Raw genomic sequence first — 22,476 nt, forward strand, 5'->3', positions numbered from 1 at the left:
AGGAGAGGTATCCTGTGACTGGAAGAAATCAGTGATGGGCCGTTGGGTGTCCTCACGCTGTGTGTGCTGCGCGTGTCGCCGTGCTCGGAGAGAGGTATCTCGGTGGTGAGTCATCTCATGTAAGAAAGCGGCTAGGCATCGTTGATCCGGGAACTGTAGCATGTGTGGGAGGGGGCCGAATCCGTCGCGGAAGAGGCAATGGTACCGGCCTCGAATGGCATAATAGATAGGACATCTGAAAGCAAAGTGCTCCTCCGACTCGATCTCCTGCAAGTCGCAAAGTGGGCAAAGGCGGCCCTCTCGGGGGATACCCTCTGCGCGTCCGCTCTCGAATCGTAATCGGTGTGACGAAACCCTAAACTGACCGAGGGAGATCCGGAGCGCATGTGGTAGAGATGAAGCTGTGTGTAACCCGGAGGTGTGATGAAGCCCTCCTGTGAGATCTGGAGGCAGTGTCGGCGGTAGAAGTCGAGCTTCACAGGAAGCTCGGGGTGAAGAAACCATGTCCGCCAGGTGTGGAGCTGGAGCAGATCCGCTCAAATGAGCCGGTTGACCTCCTGGTCAGTGGGGGAGAGGGGAGATGGTGGAACGTGGAGGCTGTACTGAAAAGGAGGCAACCGGTCTAGTCGAGGCCCAGTCGGGTGAACCAACTGGAAAGACCACTATACCAGCATCGCTGGTCCCCATCAACGGATAAGGCCATAGAGGAGGATAGGGCTAGCCAAGGTAGGCGGAGGCGACCGTCGGAGGAGGAAAAATCCTGGACTCTGTGTAGATAAGTGATAGCCTGGAAAGCCGCATCGAGCTATAGGGGTGAGGCGCCGAACTCTGCTAGAATAATCTGGTGTGGTACCGATGGTTTGCAAAAATTGCATCCCAATGCATGAAGCGTGTCGGCCTCATAATTGTAACGGCAACACAACCTTCCTAAATCACTACATGATGTGTATATAGAAGTACGCATACCATCCACCAAACACGCTGTTCTATTTTTACTCCTCATAGGTCAGAGTGCATACTAACCCTTAGCAAGGGTTCTGTATCTCACATCGCAGCGATCTCTGGAGTCGAGTTACCTGCTCTCCTAAATTTTCCAGGCAGCTTTTTGTACATACAGGGTTTGCCACCCTCTCTTTTCTTATCTTATACCCTGGCTTGGCATGCTGTCTGTAAGGCTTATATTTAATTAAGGTTTGCCCCAAGCCCATCCTCCTGCTATCTGCAGCCCAGCTAGCCTGTTGTGAGTTACTTCTCTTTGTTTTCTGTAATTCGGTGCTGGCCTCCAACATGTGAGCGAGAGAGAGAGGTTTTATTTCAAAGGTCCAAATATGGGACAAAACCAGAGCCTTAAAACAATCAAGAAAAACAATCAGAATATCCTCACCTTAATTTTAAAAAAGGAGAGTTCTGATAAAAAAGGATCTCAAAATGACATGTATATTCCAAATCCCATACAAGACAGGTAGCATCAGCTGCACTATTTCTATGATCTATCCCATGTCCAGTTTAACAATAAGTGAATACATTCACAATCACATAGCCACTTTAACGAGAACAGTAGCTTTTACATAAGCATATTCAAGCATAGCTATTGAATAAAGTAAATCCAAGGAATTGTAAACCTACATTTCACATTCCCAAATAACGTTGACAACTGTCATATAATGTCCCCCTCTCATCATGATTTAGCTATTATGTCACATTTTTTTCAGAAACCCACCTATAAAGTGAATACTATTCTTATATAGACTAGCTAGAGGGCATCAACAAAAAAAATCTCAAAGGCTCTTCAATAATCCTATGCTGACAAAAGTTTGCAAAAGATGTCATAAAATCAAGAGGTTGGGAGGAAGTAAATGCACTCGTGAACAAACTTCCAAGTTCCTATAAGTGTTAAGTCTTGGAAAGCTGGCTTGTAGACAACACAAAATCCATTTTAACATCTAGCATCTGACAAATCCAGAAAATAGCACAAGAACTTGATAATTTGAAATTAGAATATTATTGAGTTGTTTAGACAACAAAAGAGAAAAAGGACAGAAGGGATAAATTGAAAACACTGTAGCTGCGAAAACTGCACCGTACCTTCATTTTCTGCATGTGCACACTCAGAACTGCAACTCTCATCGTTGTGGTGGCAAGATTATTACCAACACTTTCACTGCGTGTGAGAGCATGGAAGTCATCACTTTTGGAAGGCATTGCAGGGTCACTTCCCTGAAACAAGGTTCCACTTTCACTTAGCAAGAACTCAATTTGTATAGAAAGCTTACATCAAAGTAATAAAGCATGTCCAGGACAATAGCTCAAGAGCTAGAATAGTTTCCAAAGATAAGTAACAATAAAAACACTGAGCGATTGAAGTTCAGCATCTCTGGCAAATGTATAACAGTGAAAATCTCCTACAACATCACCAACAGCTTTCTTGAACTACATCTAATCTTCAGGTCTTAAATACTATTTACTACCTAAAACATGAAAGGACACTCAACCGACAGTTTCCAAAAATAAGTGACGACATACTGAACTTTCTGCTTATCATTGCATATTTCAACAACAAAATCAAGCTAAAGCTTGCAAGGAAATCCAAACACTTACTTTATATGATAATATGGTCGGTCCTTGTAACCGAGAAGTGTCTGCAGGAGCCAAAGCCCAGCCTACTTCCCACGTTCCATCGACACTTCCACCATGAGCATCCAATAAAGCCTGTAAAGCTGTGCCAGCTGAGGGGATATCCACCTGACCAAAAAGAGTCCCGAATGCTATCAACCGGAAATCATTTGAGGAGCTCTCATTCCATCCCAAATATAAAAATATATGTAGAATGAAGCATACCAGGGCAACAAGATTAGCAGGTAGCCAAGATGAAGAGGACTTTGCATTGTGACCATCATTCCCATCATTCAACAGAACATGTGTCTGGCTGCAATCCCTCTGTTAAACACATAATCAAATTACCGTCTCAGCACTTATTCTTTCCATGATTAAAAACATTCTTGGGCCAAACAATCAATAAATAACTTGTCAACAGCCATTCAGAGGAAAAGGCTTGCCAAAATGGAGCTCCCCGAAGCTGCTAAGTGATTTGCAGAGAGAGGATCTACTCAGCCAGCTCACTGCATCTCAGTAGCCAGCCTCGCGCATTAAGTCAGTCAACATTCTACATTTCATAAAAGAGGTACACCACACCACAGGCAATGACATAGCATTTGATAGTCAGCTGGTGCATCACTCTCCCACTTTTGCCTCATGTCTAACACTTTTTTGGGGGAAAAAAGAAGAGGGACGGGGGAGGGGGAGGGAGAGCGGGGGGGGGAGGCGGGATCATGGCAAAAGATCAAGCATCTGAAGAGCTTCTCAATATGGCAAAGGGCTCAAAGTCAATAGGATCACAAGCCCAATCATGGCAGCAATTTAGCAAAGATCTTCCATCATAATTTCATGGCAAGAGTCAAGTGTCCAAAGAGCTTCTCCATATGGCAAAGGGATCAAATTCAAATAATAGGATCTTTTAGAAGCACAAGCCCACTCATGGCAACATTCAGCTAGAGTCTTTGATCATAAAGGCAAGAGAAAGGCTAAGAACCATTAGCCTTCAACACCCGTGTCAGAACTGCCCCGAACATGCATGCTAAAACGGAGAAGCAGGTAGAGGCACTAAACTAATTCACAACAAAGACTAAGATAGCATGTCTGCTATGCTGAAACTGATCACCTCCTTGTGGCCCAACAACGTTACAAGTGGAGGCATCTCTTGAATCGTGTGCTTCTCACATGCTTCAATGTGTTGGAACAGCCAGTGGCAAAGGCACAGGACTGGGGTAGCCATACTTGGCCAACTATAATTGACTAGCAGGAAGCTGCGAGAAGAAGGGGGGGGAAGAGGGGGGGGGGGGGGGGGCGGTCATCGCAAGAGATCAAGCATCCGAAGAGCTTCTTAATATGGTAAAGGGCTAAAACTCAATAGGATCGTTTGGAAGCACAAGCCCAATCATGGCAGCATTTAGCAAAGATCTTCCATCATAATTTCATGGCAAGAGACAAGTGTCTGAAGAGCTTCTCCATATGGCAAAGGGATCAGATCCAAATAATAGGATCATTTAGAAGCACACGCCCACTCATGGCAACATTCAGCTAGGGTCTTCCATCATAAAGGCAAGCGATACGCTAAGAACCATTAGCCTTCAACACAGTGTCAAAATGTCCCAAACACGCATGCTAAAGCAGAGAAGCAGGTAGAGGCACTAAACTAATTCACAACAAGAAAGATAGCATGTGCATAAAAGAGAATGCTATGCTGAAACTGATCATCTCCTTGTGGCCCGACAACGTAACAAGTGGAGGCTCTCTCGAATCGTGTGCTTCTCACAGGCTTCAATGTGCTAGAAAATCCAGGGGCAAAGGCACCTAATTAGAGTAGCCATAATTGGCCACTATAATGCTATGCTGAAACTGATCATCTCCTTGTGGCCTAACAACATAACAAGTGGAGGCTCTCTCAAATCGTATGCTTCTCAAAGGCTTCAATGTGTTAGAAAAGCTAGGGGCAAAGGCACCCAATTACAGGACCAGGGTAACCATAATTGGTCGCCTATAGTTGACTGCCTTGGCTGGCTGCCCTTATAATTGCCCATTGTGGCCTAAAAATGGCCTTGGTGTCCACATAGCAACGTACCTTGTTCCCCTAGCAGCTTCCCATTTGCAGCTAAGTGGATCATGTGTACCCCCCCCACTGCCCAAAAAACTTCTACCATGGCCTAGTTTGCTCTCACACTATTAAAACCCTGGAAAAGAATTGCAATACCAAAGATTTCATCAATGACAAAAACAAGAACGGAAATATAAAAACACTAAAGACCAGAGAACACAAGATACCAAATTGGTTGCACTCCACTCCCTTTGGATGATGGATCATGCTTCCCATCTAAAGTACTTGTAATTGTATTGAAAAGCATATGATACATCCACGAATGGCTCCATGAGCCAAAATCAATCCAAGGCCTTTATGCCTTTAATACAAATAATCATACGATAAATTTAGCTCGTGGCTTAGTATGACATCTTTTTACAAACTTGGCCCATGGCCAATATACCACTCGATTGATACTTCAATAGGGAACACCTTCATTGTCTTTCCATTCCTCATCATCCAACTCATCATTGTACTCAAGACTCCAATTACTTTAGTAACAAATAAATGAAAGATACGTGAATTCCAATTAGACCAAATATACTTGGTACTTGCAATATTGGCATAGAATTAGCCCACCGCTTAGTAAAACATCCTTTACAAAATTGGCCACAACCAGTAACATCTTCATTGTCTTTCCACACCCCACTGCTCACAATGTGGTTTGTGAGTGCACCTTTTGTAACCATCCTCTCTTTGGAAATTCTTATTCAGTCGTTGTGTTGCCATATCTTGCTATCTATTCTAGATCTAAGCTTCTATGTATGTGTACACATGTCGAGTAGGATCTAGAGTTCGTAGGTGTGATCTTGTGGACGAGTCATTTTCTACTGTGTAGCTATGTGTAGCTAGAACTTGCACTAGAAGTACATATTCAAATATTTTCGAACAGCTACAACCTTGCAATCATGCATATTAAACTTTTTGAAAAGATTGTACACATAATTCTATTGACAACTTATGATTTATTTGGATCTCTCCAAAACTTAATGCCAAGACAATAATGTCAAAGTCCAAGATTTTGCATATCAAACTCTCATTTCTTGTAAAGTTGATGTTTTCCACTCTCAATCTTCATTAAACACTACATCTCTTGAGATAAGAGTTTTCCTATTGGTCGGATCATACCCTTCGTAATCTTTGCTATGCTCCCTGTATGCGACTAACAAATTAATGTTGGCCTTAGGATTTGGGGTCATTCTTGAGGTTCGTCTCATTGGACAGTCCTTTAAAAGAGGTGATCCACCCCATAGCCCAAGCACAATGGAGCATTCGTGTTGGAAGTGGTTGTTCAGGGTAAGGGTTGGGTCCTTCTTATAGGAGAACCTACTCCATTTATAATGAAAGGAGAATATAAAATTATTGCAACCATGTATTTGAGTCGTACCGAGCTACGAACAACCTCATAGTATACTGAGTTGGATGTTATTCTCTCCCAACATCCAAGAAGTTTAAAATATATTATGTGCCATTAACCTTATAATTGAGCATTGTTTTACAAACTTTTACTGGCAAATGACTTGATACCTCAACAAATATTGTGATTGGCCGGTTCTGCAAGGCGTTTGGGATTCTGCTATGCTTGATTCACTTACAAAGAGACACATTAACCTTGTCCCAAAAGACGGATGCAAAAACTTGGTTGAACAATGGGCCCGTTCTACAAGACCTTGGCCAAAGCTATCAATTTGTGATTCCATCCTTTTATCCCAGATCGTATTCATGATACACAAATGGGCTTTATGCATGGCTGAAGCATTTTTTATAACCTTTTGTCTTTTGGAGGCTTCAGATTGGGCTATGCAAAGTAGCTAGGGTTTAGCCATTCTACTCTTGGATTTCGAGGAAGCTTATGACAAAGTACATTACCCTTCTACGCTTTTGTTTTTCAGATTCTTGGATCAGAGGAGTCTCTTCACTCTTTTGATCAGCCCACATCCAAGTGCTTATCAAGGGGTCAAAGGAGAGAGTTTTCAAATTTCCAAATCAGTTTGACAAGAATGCCCCCTTGCCCCTTTCTTGTACTCATTCATGTATGAAGCCACGTGCATATTTTTGAGATCTCAAGCTGACATTACTGGATTGAGGCTTTCCCTGAGGCAAGATGAGGAGAACCTAAACAGTGAGCTTGTTGATGACACTTCTGTGCCACTTCCCAAACTCTCAATCTTTCAAGACAGCCTTAAATTTCTTCTGTTGTAGTATGCACATATGGTTTCTGGATTAAGATGAGGACATCCTAGATTGGGGCGACTAATTTTGGTTTCATTTGGATTCAAAAAGTTGTCTCTGTCGGGACTCAGATAGTTGGGCTGCCAAGTCGGCATTGATATCTCTCCATCTCAGTAGTTTCTTCCTGTGTTGGAAAGTATCACGAGAAAACTCCTTTTGGAGTTTAGCTAGACTTAAACTCGCATCAAGAATCATAACTGTTACCCAGGTACTGTTGGCCATAGCCTAATTTATTTATTCTTGTTGTCAATTGCCTTAATTCATGTGGTGTGTTGTCGTACCTGTTTCACATGTTGCTGATAATCTTATCCACAACCACTGTCTCTGCTCCTACTTGATGCTGCAACGCTTGCTCATTTAATGACCTTCTCTTGGCTTGAGTCCTCAAATCTTCACTTATCAAGAATTATTGTAGCTCTTCCACTGTGTGTACTTGGTTTTGAATAGTACTCTATACCAGGTTCTCATAACCTTCACAAGTGTATTGAGGATGATCTCAAGAAGCTACTAGTTGAATATTGATGTCATAGACTCTTAGCACATTAGGATTGTCTCCACTTTATTGTTCCACGTGTCATTATTTGAGTTATTTAACTTTATTGAAGGTTGCAAATTGATGTTGCTTGATGTTGACAAGATGATAGTACCAATTGATCACTTTACGTGAACTAGGCCAAAAATTATTATGAGTTATAAAAATAAAGTGCCAAGATTCCCAAAATGAGTATAACAAATATTGCTTTTATACTATGAACCAAATATGGAGCATTGCACTAAATTCGGATAAGAAAGGGACATTTGTGAATGCTTGTCTTAGTGCCCTTCTATGCTTAAAGACAAGGTCCTAAAGCACATTCACATTGGGGGGGGGGGGTATTCAATAGGACACCTGAAATCACAAAACACTTTGGGCTCATAGACACCTAACAATGACAAGACACCCTAAGATCAAAGTTGTCATGGATATGCGATGACCATCTTTCATCAAGCTGGCTGAGAATGAGCTACAAAAGACACTATACAAAATGATGAAAGAAACAGAGACCGTATGAATGTGCTGCTCCTGTACTAGCTATACAATCACCGACATGTACTGTACAATCCAACAAATTTAGTCCATTCCTAGATATTGGGATAGAGGAGACGCAGTGGGCGAGGGTTGGGGGGGGGCGGGGGGGACGATGATTATGATGATGATTGAATTATCATCCCAAAAGTGGAATATGGCCTATGGGACCGAAAAGGGGAGGGGGGGGACAATGATCATGATGATGATTGAATTATCATCCCAAGAGGTGGAATATGATGGGACCCAAAAGAGAGAGAGAGAGAGAGAGAGAGAGAGAGAGAGAGAGAGTTTATTAAAGTCTTCAGAAACATAGTCATATCATCAGTCGTGACATCATCCTCATACTCGGGTCAGTCACCATCAGGGCTGGCTGGCACTGGTCCATGCAGGCGGCCCCACGGAGGTATATGTGTGTGTGCGTGTGTGTGTGTGTGTGTGAGAGAGAGAGAGAGGGAGGGAGGGAGGGAGGGGGTGGCAAGGGTGGGGGGGAGAGAGAGAAAGAAAGAAAGTTTATTGATGTCCACGAAAGACTGAAGGGTCTATAAGACTTTTAAAAAAACAAATACAATGAAAGTTAAGGTGTGGGGCCCCTAAAAATGGGCACCATATCCAAAGCCGATGTCTGAAACAAGAAAATACATACATGATGCAGTCACTCTGAGAGAGAGAGAACCCAAATGAAAAGGGCAATGATGGGAGCCTCACTTGTCCTTGCGTCACACGAGCAGTTGGAGCCTTGGCTTGGTAGGGGGCAATGACTTAAGGGCTCAGGGGACGAGCTTATGAGGAGGAATGCACCCCATCTGGCCCAAAAAGGAGGCTAATATAGGATGTCACGTGATGAATAGGTACAATGAGAAGAGAAATCTATATGGACGTAAAATGTAGCATGGTAGAAGAGAAAGTTGTATGGCCAACTCAAGATGAAAATGGAGATATAGAGGACTGAACAGAAAGGGATCTGAAACTCACACACACTTTTGGTATGCGTTGAGAAGTTCTCATGCACTCAACCAGTGCCCCAAACTTTGTCACAGCAAGGCTTGTAGGGAGTTTCTTACATTATTACTAGGGAGGCATTATTAACTACGTCAACAAACCATAAAAGTCTTTAACAGGTTGCCTAAGCTTAGGAACAGTAGCTACAAACTCTGCAAACATAACCACTATAAGACGCAGACGACTCCCCTCAAACGAATGACCAATTCAAAAAGGTGAGGGCTTCGAGCCTTTGTGTGATGAATCAATAGACTAAAAGCAAAAGCCAATACTAAGACTCCCAAATATGGCTCTTTGGAAATTGTCATATTATGATGCATTCCCTCAAGCTTACCTGAAGCTGCATAGCCTTTTCCAAGCAAGGAGAGAATCCACAATTGATTTTTTCTCAAGAACCTGCAAACTCAAATATTAAAGGCATGCTATGTTTGAGATGATTCCAAAGTCCCAAAGCTAGTATTGGCATGGTATCTATTGAAAACCTCATATAGGAATCAGAATACGATTGGCCTTACTCTTGATGGGGTGCACTTACGTTATTAGCCTATGGTAAAGTAGCTGGGCAAAGTTCCAGCTAACAAAGACCCATTTGCATATGTTGCAGATAACACACAAAAAAGTAACCATCAACATTTGAGGCATCTAAAGCTTGGTCCATGCACACTAAACTAATTATTAAGCTCAATGTGGGGAACTGAAATTTTTGAAAAACTGAGAATGTTGCAGTGAAGAGCCACTAACCTGTTCCAGTTCCTCCACAAGGACATCAACTTCAGCCCCAGCGATCAAGGTCGGTGCATTTTTAGACTACAAAGCATTACATTGAAGTACTAAATTTTAGATGAACATAAAAGTCCTAAGATATCTCTCTAACCTGAGTACAAAAATCCACAATCATTCACAATTTCTCTCAGTATTTCATGCATTAGATTTGATTCCTAATTCTTCCTACTTTAAACTAGTCCAGGGGGCAGTTTACTGCTCTTTCTTCTTTTCTACTTTTCTTCTGTGGGGGAATGCATGTATCTCGTAAAATAAAAAACTGGGGCAGTTTACTGCTCTTCTGTGGGCGACATGTATCTTGTAAAATAAAAAATCTGAAATATTTCATCAGGTAATGCTGTAAAGCCTTACCATTATCATGACCAGAATGTAAAGGAAAGATCCACTCACATTCAAGATGCTATGTATAAACATGTTTAGAAAAAACTCTTCGGGATGCTATGTATAGTGCAGCACACAGATAATGACCTTACCTCACTCACAGATCTCCCAGCATGTGCTTTCAAAAGGAATGGTTCTACAATGGATGCACACGTAATCACCACCGAAATAACTGATGAGTTGTCCCTCTCGCTTGATGCCTGATCAACTTTGACACTGTTATGGAGCAGCAATCCAGATGCAGAGAGAGTGGTGTCCCCAGACCTGATTCAAAAAATCACGCCCGAACACGTAAACATCGTAAAGATTTATCACTGACTTTAGAATTACATATTAAATATTATTACAGGCTATGCTTTATCTGACACCACTGATTATGCTGGTGTAGTGAATGGAGATGGTTGGATTGACCACTCTTAGTCAACCTTAGGCTTTATAAAGCTGACTTAGGCTCTCCCACAGCAGGCACCAGCTTGACTATTGGTTATATAAATACATGCTCGATGTGCCTTATACCTTACAAAAGGGTTATGAGTTTATTCAAATACATTCCTGATGTGCCATGCACACAAAAGGGAGAGCATATAACAACAGCTCTCTTGCACTAATGCAATTACATGAGTTCAACATCAGAGCTCCCACATAAATTAAGGAGGAGGTACCCTTATCACCAACCTAACAGGTGGCAATGGCACCATCACTTAGATGAATGGTAACGTTTTGCCCTTTCTGTTGTCTAGCAGAACCAGCAGGGCCATGAGAATCCCTCTCCATTTACGTTTCTTTCATCTCTAAAACCATTACATTGTCAGAGAATGATCAGCGAACCTAATCCTAGTCCACAGTAGAATATTGAAGTGCGAAGAGCCTCAAACTCTCAGTGCTCACCAACCTCGCACCAAACAAGTGCATTAATAACAAAGTTAGAACTGTCCTTGTACAACAGAAAGTGCAGCAATTATACACCTCATAAGCTTCACAAAATGTGGGCTCAAGGTACGATGGACTGCCACAATTGTCAACCAAATTCTCATGAAATCTCTCAGTCAAGGGGCAGGAAAGCTAAAAGCAAGAAGATGCTGAACTGCTCCTTCTATTCCTCTTCCTCTTCTTGTGTGCCTTATAAGGGGGCGAGTGGATAATGGAAAAGGAAACTAATGGCCCTTGGTCAACCTCAAAAACATGAAAGCTTTAACATTTATTATTGAATCTAGAATCACAAATTCAAATCTAGGTTTTATTTGACAAATGTAGCTCTGCTGGCGTCTTGAATGGAGATGGTTGGATTGATGAACCTTAGTCAACTTCAGATGCCTTATGCTAGGGACACCCTAGAGGTGTGTCCATATATATGAGCTATGGGCTCATTTGGGGGGATCCCTCAAGATTGACTCCTTGGGATACAGGACCTAGAGCAGGCCTATGCCAAGTCTGGCTTAACACCTGGACCAATGGACTCCCATAACAAGGGTGGCTATAGACACGGCGCCATGCTTGGTTAACCTCATGGTCAGATGTTGATTCTTTATATTGGATCTACGGTTGATGATGCTCACCAATATGATCTTTCTAACGTGGTTTTGCAGGCATTGGCTTTAGAGTAGACCATGGATTACACCCAGGCTTGGGCAGCGGGCTTATCTACCCCTCGCCTTGGACGCCGCTGCCAATGCAATAACGTTCTATTTTAGCAGACTATCGACCAAATCACATGTCATTCTTCAAATGGACTCCCATCTCTACCACCAAAGCTTCACTCCACTCCATTTTGCCATTTGCATCATCAAGAGACTTTAGCTCCTTGATCTCTTTGATTTGAGACATCAAGACATAGTTTATTGTGTTATATGGACATCAGAATCTTACGCGGTCTCTTGCTTGTGTACCATCTTGGAATGGTCCTCTCCTTTGCAGAGTCTGCAAATCTAGATCTTCAACTTTCACCACATTCTTCTCCAGAGTCCTTATCATAAAAGCATCAAAGCTGAAAACTCACATGAGCAATGACAAGGTTTCTATCTAAGTACACCTTGTGTGGACTCTTCCCTTCGACCGCCAGCTATGATCTTGTGAAGGTATGCCTCCTCAATCCCTCTCGCAACCTATGTTCTTCAACATAGCAACAACTTTCCGATCGTAAAACTCCACCTTCACCTTATTTTTTATCAAAAGCATTAAGTTCGAGAGATTCTGGCAAACGTCAAGAACATAAAGCATATTGAAGGGTATCTTACCAACTCCTTTGGAGTTTCCACATGAAATGAAACTAAACCTCTATGTAGCCAACTAATTATGAAACATCAGAAAACCTCTATAATCCATCTACGCTTGACCCAAGTCCCAATAACAAGCTCATGATGCCGCTTTGAATTCTGTCAAAAGAGAAGCAATCATCCAACCTACTGCTGGATGAGCAAGAAACTCTCTCCTGAAGTACATAAACAGCTAGACCTAGCTCGATCTATATCACTCTCCCGCCTGGATTGGTACTTTGAACATAAGTCATGTACCAGCCACCTAACTACCATCCACATGTCCTACAGTGAGAACACCATGACCTGGCCTTGAAAAGACAAATGACCATCTTACCATCCCACTCATTGTGAGAAGTGCAGCAGTGCGGAGCAACAATGGAGAGAAAACAGCAAACACTCACTGGATGAGCAAGAAACTCTCTCCTGAAGTACATAAACAGCTAGATCTAGCTCGATCTATATCACTCTCCCGCCTAGATTGGTACTTTGAACATAAGTCATGTACCAGCCACCTAACTACCATCCACATGTCCTACAGTGAGAACACCATGACCTGGCCTTGAAAAGACAAATGACCATCTTACCATCCCACTCATTGTGAGAAGTGCAGCGGTGCTGAGCAACAATGGAGAGAAAACAGCAAACACTCACAGGAAAACTGGAAACAAGAGAGACTTGCACAAGGATCTCAGGAAAAACCTCCTCTAATGCGGGAGAAAAACCTCAACTGGTGAGATAAGAAACAAGGGAGGGAGGCCGGGGGGGGGACTACCAGGGCCGACCTGGTCTACAACAGACCGACCAGTAGGGTCGGCTGTTGTGGGCTGGTGTGAGGCCTAAAGGCCTGCCAAACAAGGCGCCAACCAGGTGCACACGTGCAGCCTGGTGGCAGCCCCTAGGCAGGCTGATGGCGCACCCTACACAGCTGTTTAGCAGGCCCTGCAGACCCCCGCACCCTGTGTGATAGATGGCAGCCCCTCCGTGACATGTGGCGGCCCCTCCACGTCCTCGAAACAGGGTCAAACAGCCCCGCACAGGTCCATGCATACGCAGGCCTCCATGATGAACCCCCTCTGCCTCTCTAGGGCGGGCAAACCCACAACAATGGCCCTGACACTCCCTCACATGGGCAGGCAGACCCACAACCAAGGCCCTCACTTAAAGAGACAGGAGATGAACTCTAACACCCCCTCTTAGCTCCTGGATCATGAATCATCCTAAGGGAGTTGGAACGATCGCCAAGCAGCTGATGTGCCAAGGGCTTGGTGAAGAGGTCCGCCTTGTTGTCCTCTATCTTGCAATATGTCAGCTGGATCACGTCATTGAGAACCTTCTCCCGGACATAGTCGTACTAAATCTTAATATACTTGGTATGGGCATGAAACACAAGGTTCCGGGCAAGAGCAAATTTAAACCATTCTTTTTAATACGAGATAATTCAGATGTGTCTTTAGTGACAATAAATAACAATACTGGGCTTTTACAAGTCTGGTAATTGGAATGAGCACAATCTAAATCCCTTAACGAGGATCCACAGGAGGGCAAGTCTGGTGCAGGCAGCCGCAGTAATTCCAGCTCCAATGGCGTATATTTAAGTTGTGCAGTTAAAAAGCTCGTAGTTGAAAGAAAATAAATACAGCTCGCAATTACGTGAAAGAGAAAATACTTCTAAAATATTTTCAAAAAGAAAACATATTTTATTATGAACAAAACAATAATATTGTGGACATATTTACAAAACTTCTCCAAAAGGAGAATATTCCACCCAATACAGAAAACTATCCTCATATAGGCTCAACAACCCTCACATGGATGTAGGGGTTGTTTATTTGCATGATCATAATGTTTCTCCTCAAAATGTTCCCACCCATTGAGGACGGGATAGACTACCCGTCAGAATCATAGTTAGTATCAATATCAGCTGTCCACCCGTCTAAGTCTAAGTCCTCATCCAACCACCTATATCGTTCCTAGGCTTGCTGGACGAGATTTCATGCTCTTCTCGATGTATTGCAAAGAGAGCATAAGCTCTTTATGCAATTCAAAAATCTCCTTTATGATGACATTGGGATCCCGCAACTGTCTGGCAGAGGTGACTTCATCCTCTAAGGCAACGAGTGACTAATCAAGCTCTAGTGTTGGCCTGAGGACTTATGACCATTAAACTAGAAAAGGATGCTGGCTGAGAGCAGGCGACTAACAGAACAGCACATTGGGGAATTGAATGAGCAACAAACTAGCTGTGCTTCGGTTTTATGGGAACCATGGGCAGCAGCCTGCATTTATGAAAAAAAGCCTACAAGCTCATAAGATATGAATAGCTTTTAGTGCCAAATAAGCAGCAATAGCTCAAATGTGCATGCAATTTGCTACAAGCACATCTCTCCCCTTAAAATTAGCTAGAAACAGCCTACAGCAAATCGAACCGAGGCCCAACACCCAGTTCAAATAGCAAACCAGCTTGTGCCAAAACAGTCAGCACTCCCTATAAAGCAGCTTGCCACAAGTAGCCTGCCTCCTGCATCGTATCCACCTACCCATACTCATATGCTATCCAAGGTCACTCTAGCCTTCTACACGTGCCTACACAAACCAGATTTGAATTAGCACTGTGTGGCTGATGGGCAAACATTTTACTTAATCTTCCCCTGCCAGAAGTAGTGGCTGTAAGAAACCTCCACCTCTGTTTTCTAACAAGCTCCCAGTATTCTTGGCATCTAACTTCAACTATGCTTGCTTTCCTCAAATCCAAGTGTCTCCGGAATAGCACTACCTTTCCTGGATTAGCATTACTTTCCTTGGAATAATTTATCCATGGAATCTAGATCTCATCCATGCCAGATCCAGTCTATACCCTGCGATATTCCTAACCAGTGGTTAGACTAAGCTTGTATTTGCAGAGCAGTACAGAGCCTAGCCCTTACGGGCACAGACCAATCAGTCCTTAGCTAGCAGCCATATGTAGACCCCTAGTCGGGTCTTAGGCAGGCCCAGCTTGGGCCCTATATAAGCCCCTTCTCTAGGCATTCCACCCTCCATGGCTGGCCAATCTTCCTGCCCACATGGCAGTCGTATATGCCGCTTCTATGCTGGCCAATCTTCCTGCCCGTATGGCAGCCATATAGCAGATCCTATGCTACCCAATGCTTAGCAACCATGTGGTAGTACCCTGTGGACACCAAATTGAATGGGCTGTATACAATGCCCATGTGGCAGTCCCGTAGCTAATCCCAAAATGGATAAAGGCATCAAGCCCCGTTGCTCTCCCCATTTGGGGGCTCATAACTGGGGAACTGACTGACATTCTTAAATGCAGAGAATCAACACAACAGCAGGAGTCCTTCCCAGTGCCCACCCATAGAAATGATTGAAGATCCCATCCCATTCACTGCTGCAATGACCTGTCCTTTCTCTATTGTAGGATATAATTTTGCATTGGAAACAGTGCATTGAAAAGTGGAAGGTGCACCACAGCAGAACCATATTGCTCGATTTTCTTTTCAGAAAACTCCAGAATAAGTGTGATTCTTTCATATCTTTGCAATAGTAGCCATTCGAGTTTTCCTCGTAATCAGACAATGTAAAAGCTTGTAGCTCTACCTATCGACACAAAGCTTAAAGGCCGAGTTAATTACATTCCTTCGTAGCAATCAATGATCCAATGACTACCAATCAAAATATACATAAACATACAGTTATTTTACAAGGCTAAATCACTTCTGACATAAAACTAGAAACTTCATAGAATTTGATGAAATCAAAATGAAACCAAAAATAGAAGTGCATCCAACAAATCTCTTATTTGAGAGGGAATGAAACATGCAAAGGAAATGAAAATGAAAACCCCAGTGATATTTGATTGAATTCTTGCAGTCAGTAGTAGTAGACCATTAGTTGCGGCATTTTCAAATTTGTAGTTGCAAATAAGCATCCAAACAAGCCAATGCACTAAAAATTATACTTAGGTAGTTGCTTCAATTCTTTTAGCAATGCAGTGGAATTTCAATTTGTATACATACTCGGAATGGTGGAATGCATGATTCCGCATCTTCCTCCCTTTGGGATCCTGAAAAAATATAGGTTAGGTTATCAGATTGAAATTTTGTGGAGCATTTCAACAAGAAATTAAAATTTTAAATGCAAAAACCATAAATACTCCAAAGAATTTGACATGAGAGGATAAAAAGTTTAACTTGTCTTAGAAGCCTATGTTCCACAATCTATCTTACAAGCCATTACAAGACCAGTACTTCAAAAATAGTGCGAGGCCACAAATACAAATAGAAATTGCTATTGAGAAAGAGTTGCAGAATTCAACATGTAATTAAAATCTAAAAATGCAAATACTAGAAAACTCCAGAGAGTTTGAAGTTCAATGTCTCTTAGAAGCGTATGCACCACAGTTGATCAATTGTACAACATTCTACTTAATGTAAAGGACATCACAAAACCTGTATTTCATAATTAGTATTAGGCCACGAACAGAAATTTTGCTATTGAGAATTAGAATTGCAACACAAAATGAAGTTAAATATATGAGGTTTTGCAGAAAAAGAAGAAACTGACAACACCTTAATTGGAAGGGAATCTTTCACAACAGCACCCTCACACAAAGCCCACAAATGGGCAGGCAAATGGTATGATTTTGATCTTTGAGATCAATGTCCTAAAGATAGAGACATCATTAAAAGGCTGTCGTACACAATTGAGTTTTGTATTAAGGCAGGTGGCACCTCCCATTACAATGCTTTTTAAAAATCATTAAGCAAAAAAAAGGCCTTGCTTCAGGAGCAAGGGACTTCCAAAATGCCCCTCTTTGAAGGCTCAGAAAGACCAAAACGCATTTCTGGGCTGAATTCAGGGCAGATCAGTACAATGTGGTCATTGCCCGTGACATGCTTATTAGATCCACAAAGGCCCAAAAAGAATAAAGCAGCACAGCCTTACAGGAGATCACTTCTGCTGAGCTTGAGCACATGAGCTAACCGGCCTGGAGCTTGGACAGGTCATATATCTAGATGAATCCAAGAACATGCCCAAACTCATCCTCTAATAACACAACATAGTGCAGTTTCAATCTCAGCCTTGGACAGGTCACCCACTGTAACACAGCAATAAGCTGGTAGAAAGACTAGGCCCAAACAATTTTTGCCACCAGTGCAAATACTAGCTACAGGGCCGATCCTTCCTCAAAGAGGAAGCCAATTAACAAGTCCACCAGCCTACAGCAAATGAAAGGCTGAAACTCCAGCAGCCCTGTATGCAGACGCCTTTTGGGTCAAAAATGACACTTCCAAGAAAAAGTTGTCTCCTAGATACTATGGTCCATTGCAGTTAGTGAGCCCATAAATGAAGTCACATATCGACTAGAGCTACCAGAAACTTGGAAGATTCACAATGCTTTTCACGTGAGTCTTTTAAGGAAGTACCAAGAACCAAAACCCACAAAACCAGTTTAAGATGAGCCACCAAAAGTGGAAGAAATGGAGGAGATCCTCCAACCAAAACAGATTGTATATCACAAGGGACCCAAAGATAAGGTCAAGAACTATTTCGCACTCCATGCCAAATGGGTTAAATGACGAGTTCTTTTCGGAGTATCCTCAAGTTTTACAATTGTATCAAGAAGCTTTCCAGTTGAGGGAAACTGATTAGAAGCAAAGGGAATGTCACAAATTGGTGCTTCTCGCAAGAAATAAAGAGGAATCTTTATTAGATTGACTTCTGCCAAAGAAAGTTGATTTTCGTTAAAACTTTGCTTTGCATGGGTGAAAAAGAACTACGGGGACGCCCACAAAAGACTAGGATTAGTCCAAGAACTAAAATGCATGCATTTGGCTAACCTCTAATGGTATTGTTTGTGCAAGGTCCAGGACTTTGGAGAGTGCTAAATACCCCCACTTTTTAGGGGGAAAAGCACAAGACAAGTGGCGCCCCAATTAAAAGAAGGACCCACTTGAGCTAAAAGCATTAAAAGCGCCCCACTCTATGGAGCAAAGCGCATGCTTTTAGGGGAAGTCCAAGATTTTGGAGAAAGCTCGACTTTCTAGAGAAAAGCATGCCCATCTATTGGAAAGTGCATGCTTTCTAGCTGGCTCATCTAGTCTATAAATAAGGGCCTCTAGGCTCCCAGTTGTATTGAGAATTGTACTCAGCCTCATGCAACCTCTGTGAGCCAGTTGTACAAAGTTATTCTAAGGAAATAAAGTCCTTCGGGGGGTCCCAGCACGTATTTTTGGGCCCTAGTGCTGTGTTTTTCTCTCTCTTTCCCTGCTCTTCCACCCCTTCATCCATTGTGATTTCAGTTCCAGCACTTCCTTGAAGCTCCTTGAGCTGTCCCGAAGTTCTCCAATCCCCAAACGTGGCGGATATTGAAGTGGGATTTGCTCCTTGGTGCTGCGAATTGTTCCTGGTTACTGCGATTTGGTTTTCAGCCACCTGTTCTTGAGGATTTGAGGTGCTAATTAGCTAGAGGGGCTCTGGTTTGCTTATGGCGAGCTGCGTTCGAGGTTTACCAAAGGTTTCAGGCCTGCTCTACAGGTCTGGACTCTGCCCTGTCGCCCCTTGCAAATGACATTGCATTCAAAATGTGTTTTAATGACAAGCCAACTTCCACCAAAAATCATCCACCTCTAAAAATGCTATAATCTTTTAAAGCACCCACAAGTAAAAGAACTAGTTTTTCTCACTGAAAGAAGTGTTCTTAATTACTCAAACGAAAGGTTTTTTTCTAACCCAATGGAATTATAAACTTCAGCTGACACATTAGTGCATCCCTTGGAAAAACATCCTTCCGTAATGTGCTTGACACCAGCATCTCCTGCAATGTTAACTATGGGCTATAGAGCACCTTGATTCTTATAAAGGCGCAGAATACTTAAAAGTGCCATAAGGGACTAAAGTTTGATTTGTTTTTGTGGAAAATTAGGGTTTTCCTCTCTCTAAGTCATGAAAACAAGAGGACAAATTCCTACGTTTGACAATTAATATTTCCTGAGCACTAATTCAGATTCCAGAAGTTTTTAAATGAAATTGGACAAATGAACTGTATCAGTCTTTTTCCATCGAGTGTGTTCGAGGTGCTCTACAGATAGAAAAGGCTTCCAACTTCATCTTTCTCTAATTCATCCTCTTAGCAGATAGAACACGGAAAGTTATTGCACAGCGCCCACTGCCCAGCTTTGCATATCAGGAAGGCACAGAAAAATCTACAAAGGTCAGCCCCAGCATATCATCACAACTCATTTTTAGGTGGGCAAGCAAAAGAAGGAACCAAAGTCATTTCTTAAATGGTGACTCATCTTGAGTGGCAACTGGCCAACTCAAGAAGAGCATGCTCATGCTCAACAGGGTGGTGAAAGGATATGAAGACCACATGAGAATAGCGGAATTCCCTCCCATCTATTGCCCATGTTAAAAATAAGACAACACAGGCAAAACCTAACATGTTATGGGTGAGTTTTGACCATCATACCATTCAAACAATAATATAATTTCTTCCAAGGGCTCATCAAAATCGATGGGAATACCTTGTTCAGGCAAGGAGTTGCCTGTCCTAAACATGTGATCCTAATCCAAAAATATGATAAACTTTAATCTTCTAAGCATAACTCCCAGCATGATCACCTCCTCAATCACACAACTGTTCTGTTTACGGCTTTTATAACTGTGCCTTGCTTCTCATTATGAAGTACAAGCCACATAATTCAGATTAACATTTAATAATGTTAACGTGTTTCTCAACAAGTAATCTCCACAGCTACAGTGCTACTTTGGTACCACTAAAGTTTCAAAAAAATGAATGAACAAACTGGCCGCAAGTTTGACAGCAGTATCCAGTGTGATCTAACTCCACATATGAAGCCAAAATTGTGGAAGGCCTGCGTTGGTCTAAAAGCAACATCTGGAGATTTCAGTTGATACAGGTCTGCCCTGCTGCCCCTTCCAAATGACATTACATTCAAAATGTATTTTAATGACAAGCGAACTTCCACCAAAATCATCTACATCTAAAAATGCCATGATCTTTTAAAGCACCCACAAGTAAAAGAACTAGTTTGCCTTGCTGAAAGAATTGTTCTTAGTTGCTCAAATGAAAGGTTTTTTTCTTATCCAATGGAATTATAACCTTCAGCTGACGCATTAGTGCATCCTTTGGAAAAACATCCTTCGACAATGTGCTTGACAACAGCATCTCCCGCAATATTAATTAGGGGCTGTATTCATTCTTACAAAGGCGCATAATACTTTAAAGTGCCATAAGGGACTAAAGTTTTGATTTTTTTGGGGTTTTCTTCTCTCAACGTCATGAAAACAAGAGGACAAATTCCTCACTGCTGTTTTGAAAGCACTAATTCAGATTCCTGAGTTTTTAAATGATGCACTGTATCGTAGTCTTTTTTTAAACCTGTTCAGGTCATTTCTTTGGAAAAGAAATTAATTCACCTTCGGTCATAAATATTTTGGTTGTACCCCTCTAACATTATAAAATAGCATCCGTAATAATCGTTAGTGGAGCACAGAGTTTTTTTGCTTCCTAAGCTTTTCTTGCGCTATTCAGTCCTGCCTTCTTCATCCCTCCTGGTCTATTCTATAATTGCATGATATCTTGAGAGTTATTTCCCGAAATAGTTGTCATCATTGAGCTGGTGGCATGGATTTACTAGTATCGAGTTAGAATCCTGCCACAAAGTTTTTATGATTGCGAATAGCTTGTTTGTGCCGCCCCTCCACATAAAACAAGAAAAAAAACGCTATATCTCAAAGGATCGCCAAAAAGGAGGAGAAAGGAAACAAAGACCTGACTAAAGAAAGATAACAACTAAGAGCAGAACTGAAAACCCAAAATGATGCGTCCAGATGTGAAGAAAGCCTTACAAGAAATCTGCCCAGATAAAAAACGTACAGACCCAACAGTGGAGAAGCTGAAGAGAACTTACAGGGCCATGCACCCGAACCATTACTGCAGTGGAGCGAGCTGCATCCATGGCGTCTCGGGGCACCATGACGGCGGGGGACCTGGAGCTAGGAAGAGTTGTAGAAGCAGGAGGGGGGGTGTCAGGAAACCATGGCAAGAGGGAAGGCTATGGTGGAAGTCGTTGTGGATTTGGGAAGGCCAAGGGGTTTCAAACAGCAAAATCAAACAACAAAATCAAGTGCAGAAGCAAATCATTATCAGAAGTTTGACTCGCTACAGAAGCAACGACGGCGATCTGTTTGGGCGGCATACAAAGCTTTGCAGCCCACGTGGCACCCCATCCACCAGCCACGTGGACCCTTCTGCCCACGTCATCAGCTCGCCTGGTCACGCGCACGCTGTGCATTTGCGTGCCTCCTTAGGGTTGTGCTTCCAACGGTGGTGGCGAAGGTAGGCACAGACCCCTCGCGCACGAGGACTAGTTCGCAAAGTCTATTGCAGTCGTCGTGACAGCTAGAGATGAGAGGACAGCAAGCACAATCTCCACTGGGCTTCAAGCACTCGGTGGCAAAACACGTCCCATCATGTGAACCTAACGGATGCGCTCACCCGCACCCACATGTGAGCATCTGGGTTTGGCGGAAACAAGACTAAAGTATGTTCAGGTGAGTTAAGCAAGCACTCGTGACGACCAACCTCGCCTTGTGAAAGTTGCCGTGCCTTATGAGGCCCATGTTTCATAAGGGGGATGGAGCTATTTGATAACCACTGATGTGCCGTATGAAGCGAGAGATGCCACACCAATGAAAAAGCCCACTGGTGAATGGGGACCCCCCTCTTTCCTATCTAGTATGCCTAGTCATCACTGATGGGAATCCCTTATTCTTCAGCAGCTTCTTCATCTCGCTTATCTCCAGGCTCCCAAATCAAATCTTCTTCTTTTGGCCATGGTAGGGTCCATCCCATCTTTTTTGAACGACCGTTTTTTCCAAAGCGGGGTTGTTGCTAGGGAGACATCTTTGAAAGCAACTTGCCCATCCGCACTTTTTTGAGTCACCCAGCTTTTATGGGGGCAACAAGCTGTCTGAACACTCCCACCCTTTCAAAGATCTTTTGGGTCTTTATCCACATATGGGTATATGCAAAA

At 42.7% G+C, this 22,476-nt stretch overlaps 1 protein-coding gene across 2 annotated transcripts in view; it reads right to left on the reverse strand.

The window, feature by feature from the left end:
* DEG15 (protease-like protein) overlaps positions 1–21,593 on the reverse strand; it is a 29,011-nt gene extending 7,418 nt beyond the window's left edge. For both annotated transcript variants that reach the window (XM_087388672.1, XM_087388671.1), the window contains exons 1-7: positions 21,352–21,593; positions 16,432–16,478; positions 10,250–10,421; positions 9,735–9,800; positions 2,839–2,937; positions 2,599–2,742; positions 2,086–2,217 (exon numbers count right to left, since the gene is read on the reverse strand). In XM_087388672.1, coding sequence (XP_087244798.1) covers positions 2,086–2,217; positions 2,599–2,742; positions 2,839–2,937; positions 9,735–9,800; positions 10,250–10,421; positions 16,432–16,478; positions 21,352–21,417 — 726 coding nt within the window. In that variant the 5' untranslated portion in view covers positions 21,418–21,593. The remainder of the gene's footprint in view (positions 1–2,085; positions 2,218–2,598; positions 2,743–2,838; positions 2,938–9,734; positions 9,801–10,249; positions 10,422–16,431; positions 16,479–21,351) is intronic.
* Positions 21,594–22,476: the final 883 nt, after the last annotated feature.

The sequence above is a fragment of the Dipteris shenzhenensis genome, chromosome 17, assembly GCF_047967505.1.
Source record: "Dipteris shenzhenensis isolate YYH24624 ecotype China chromosome 17, Dip_SZ_1.0, whole genome shotgun sequence".
NCBI lineage: Eukaryota > Viridiplantae > Streptophyta > Polypodiopsida > Gleicheniales > Dipteridaceae > Dipteris > Dipteris shenzhenensis.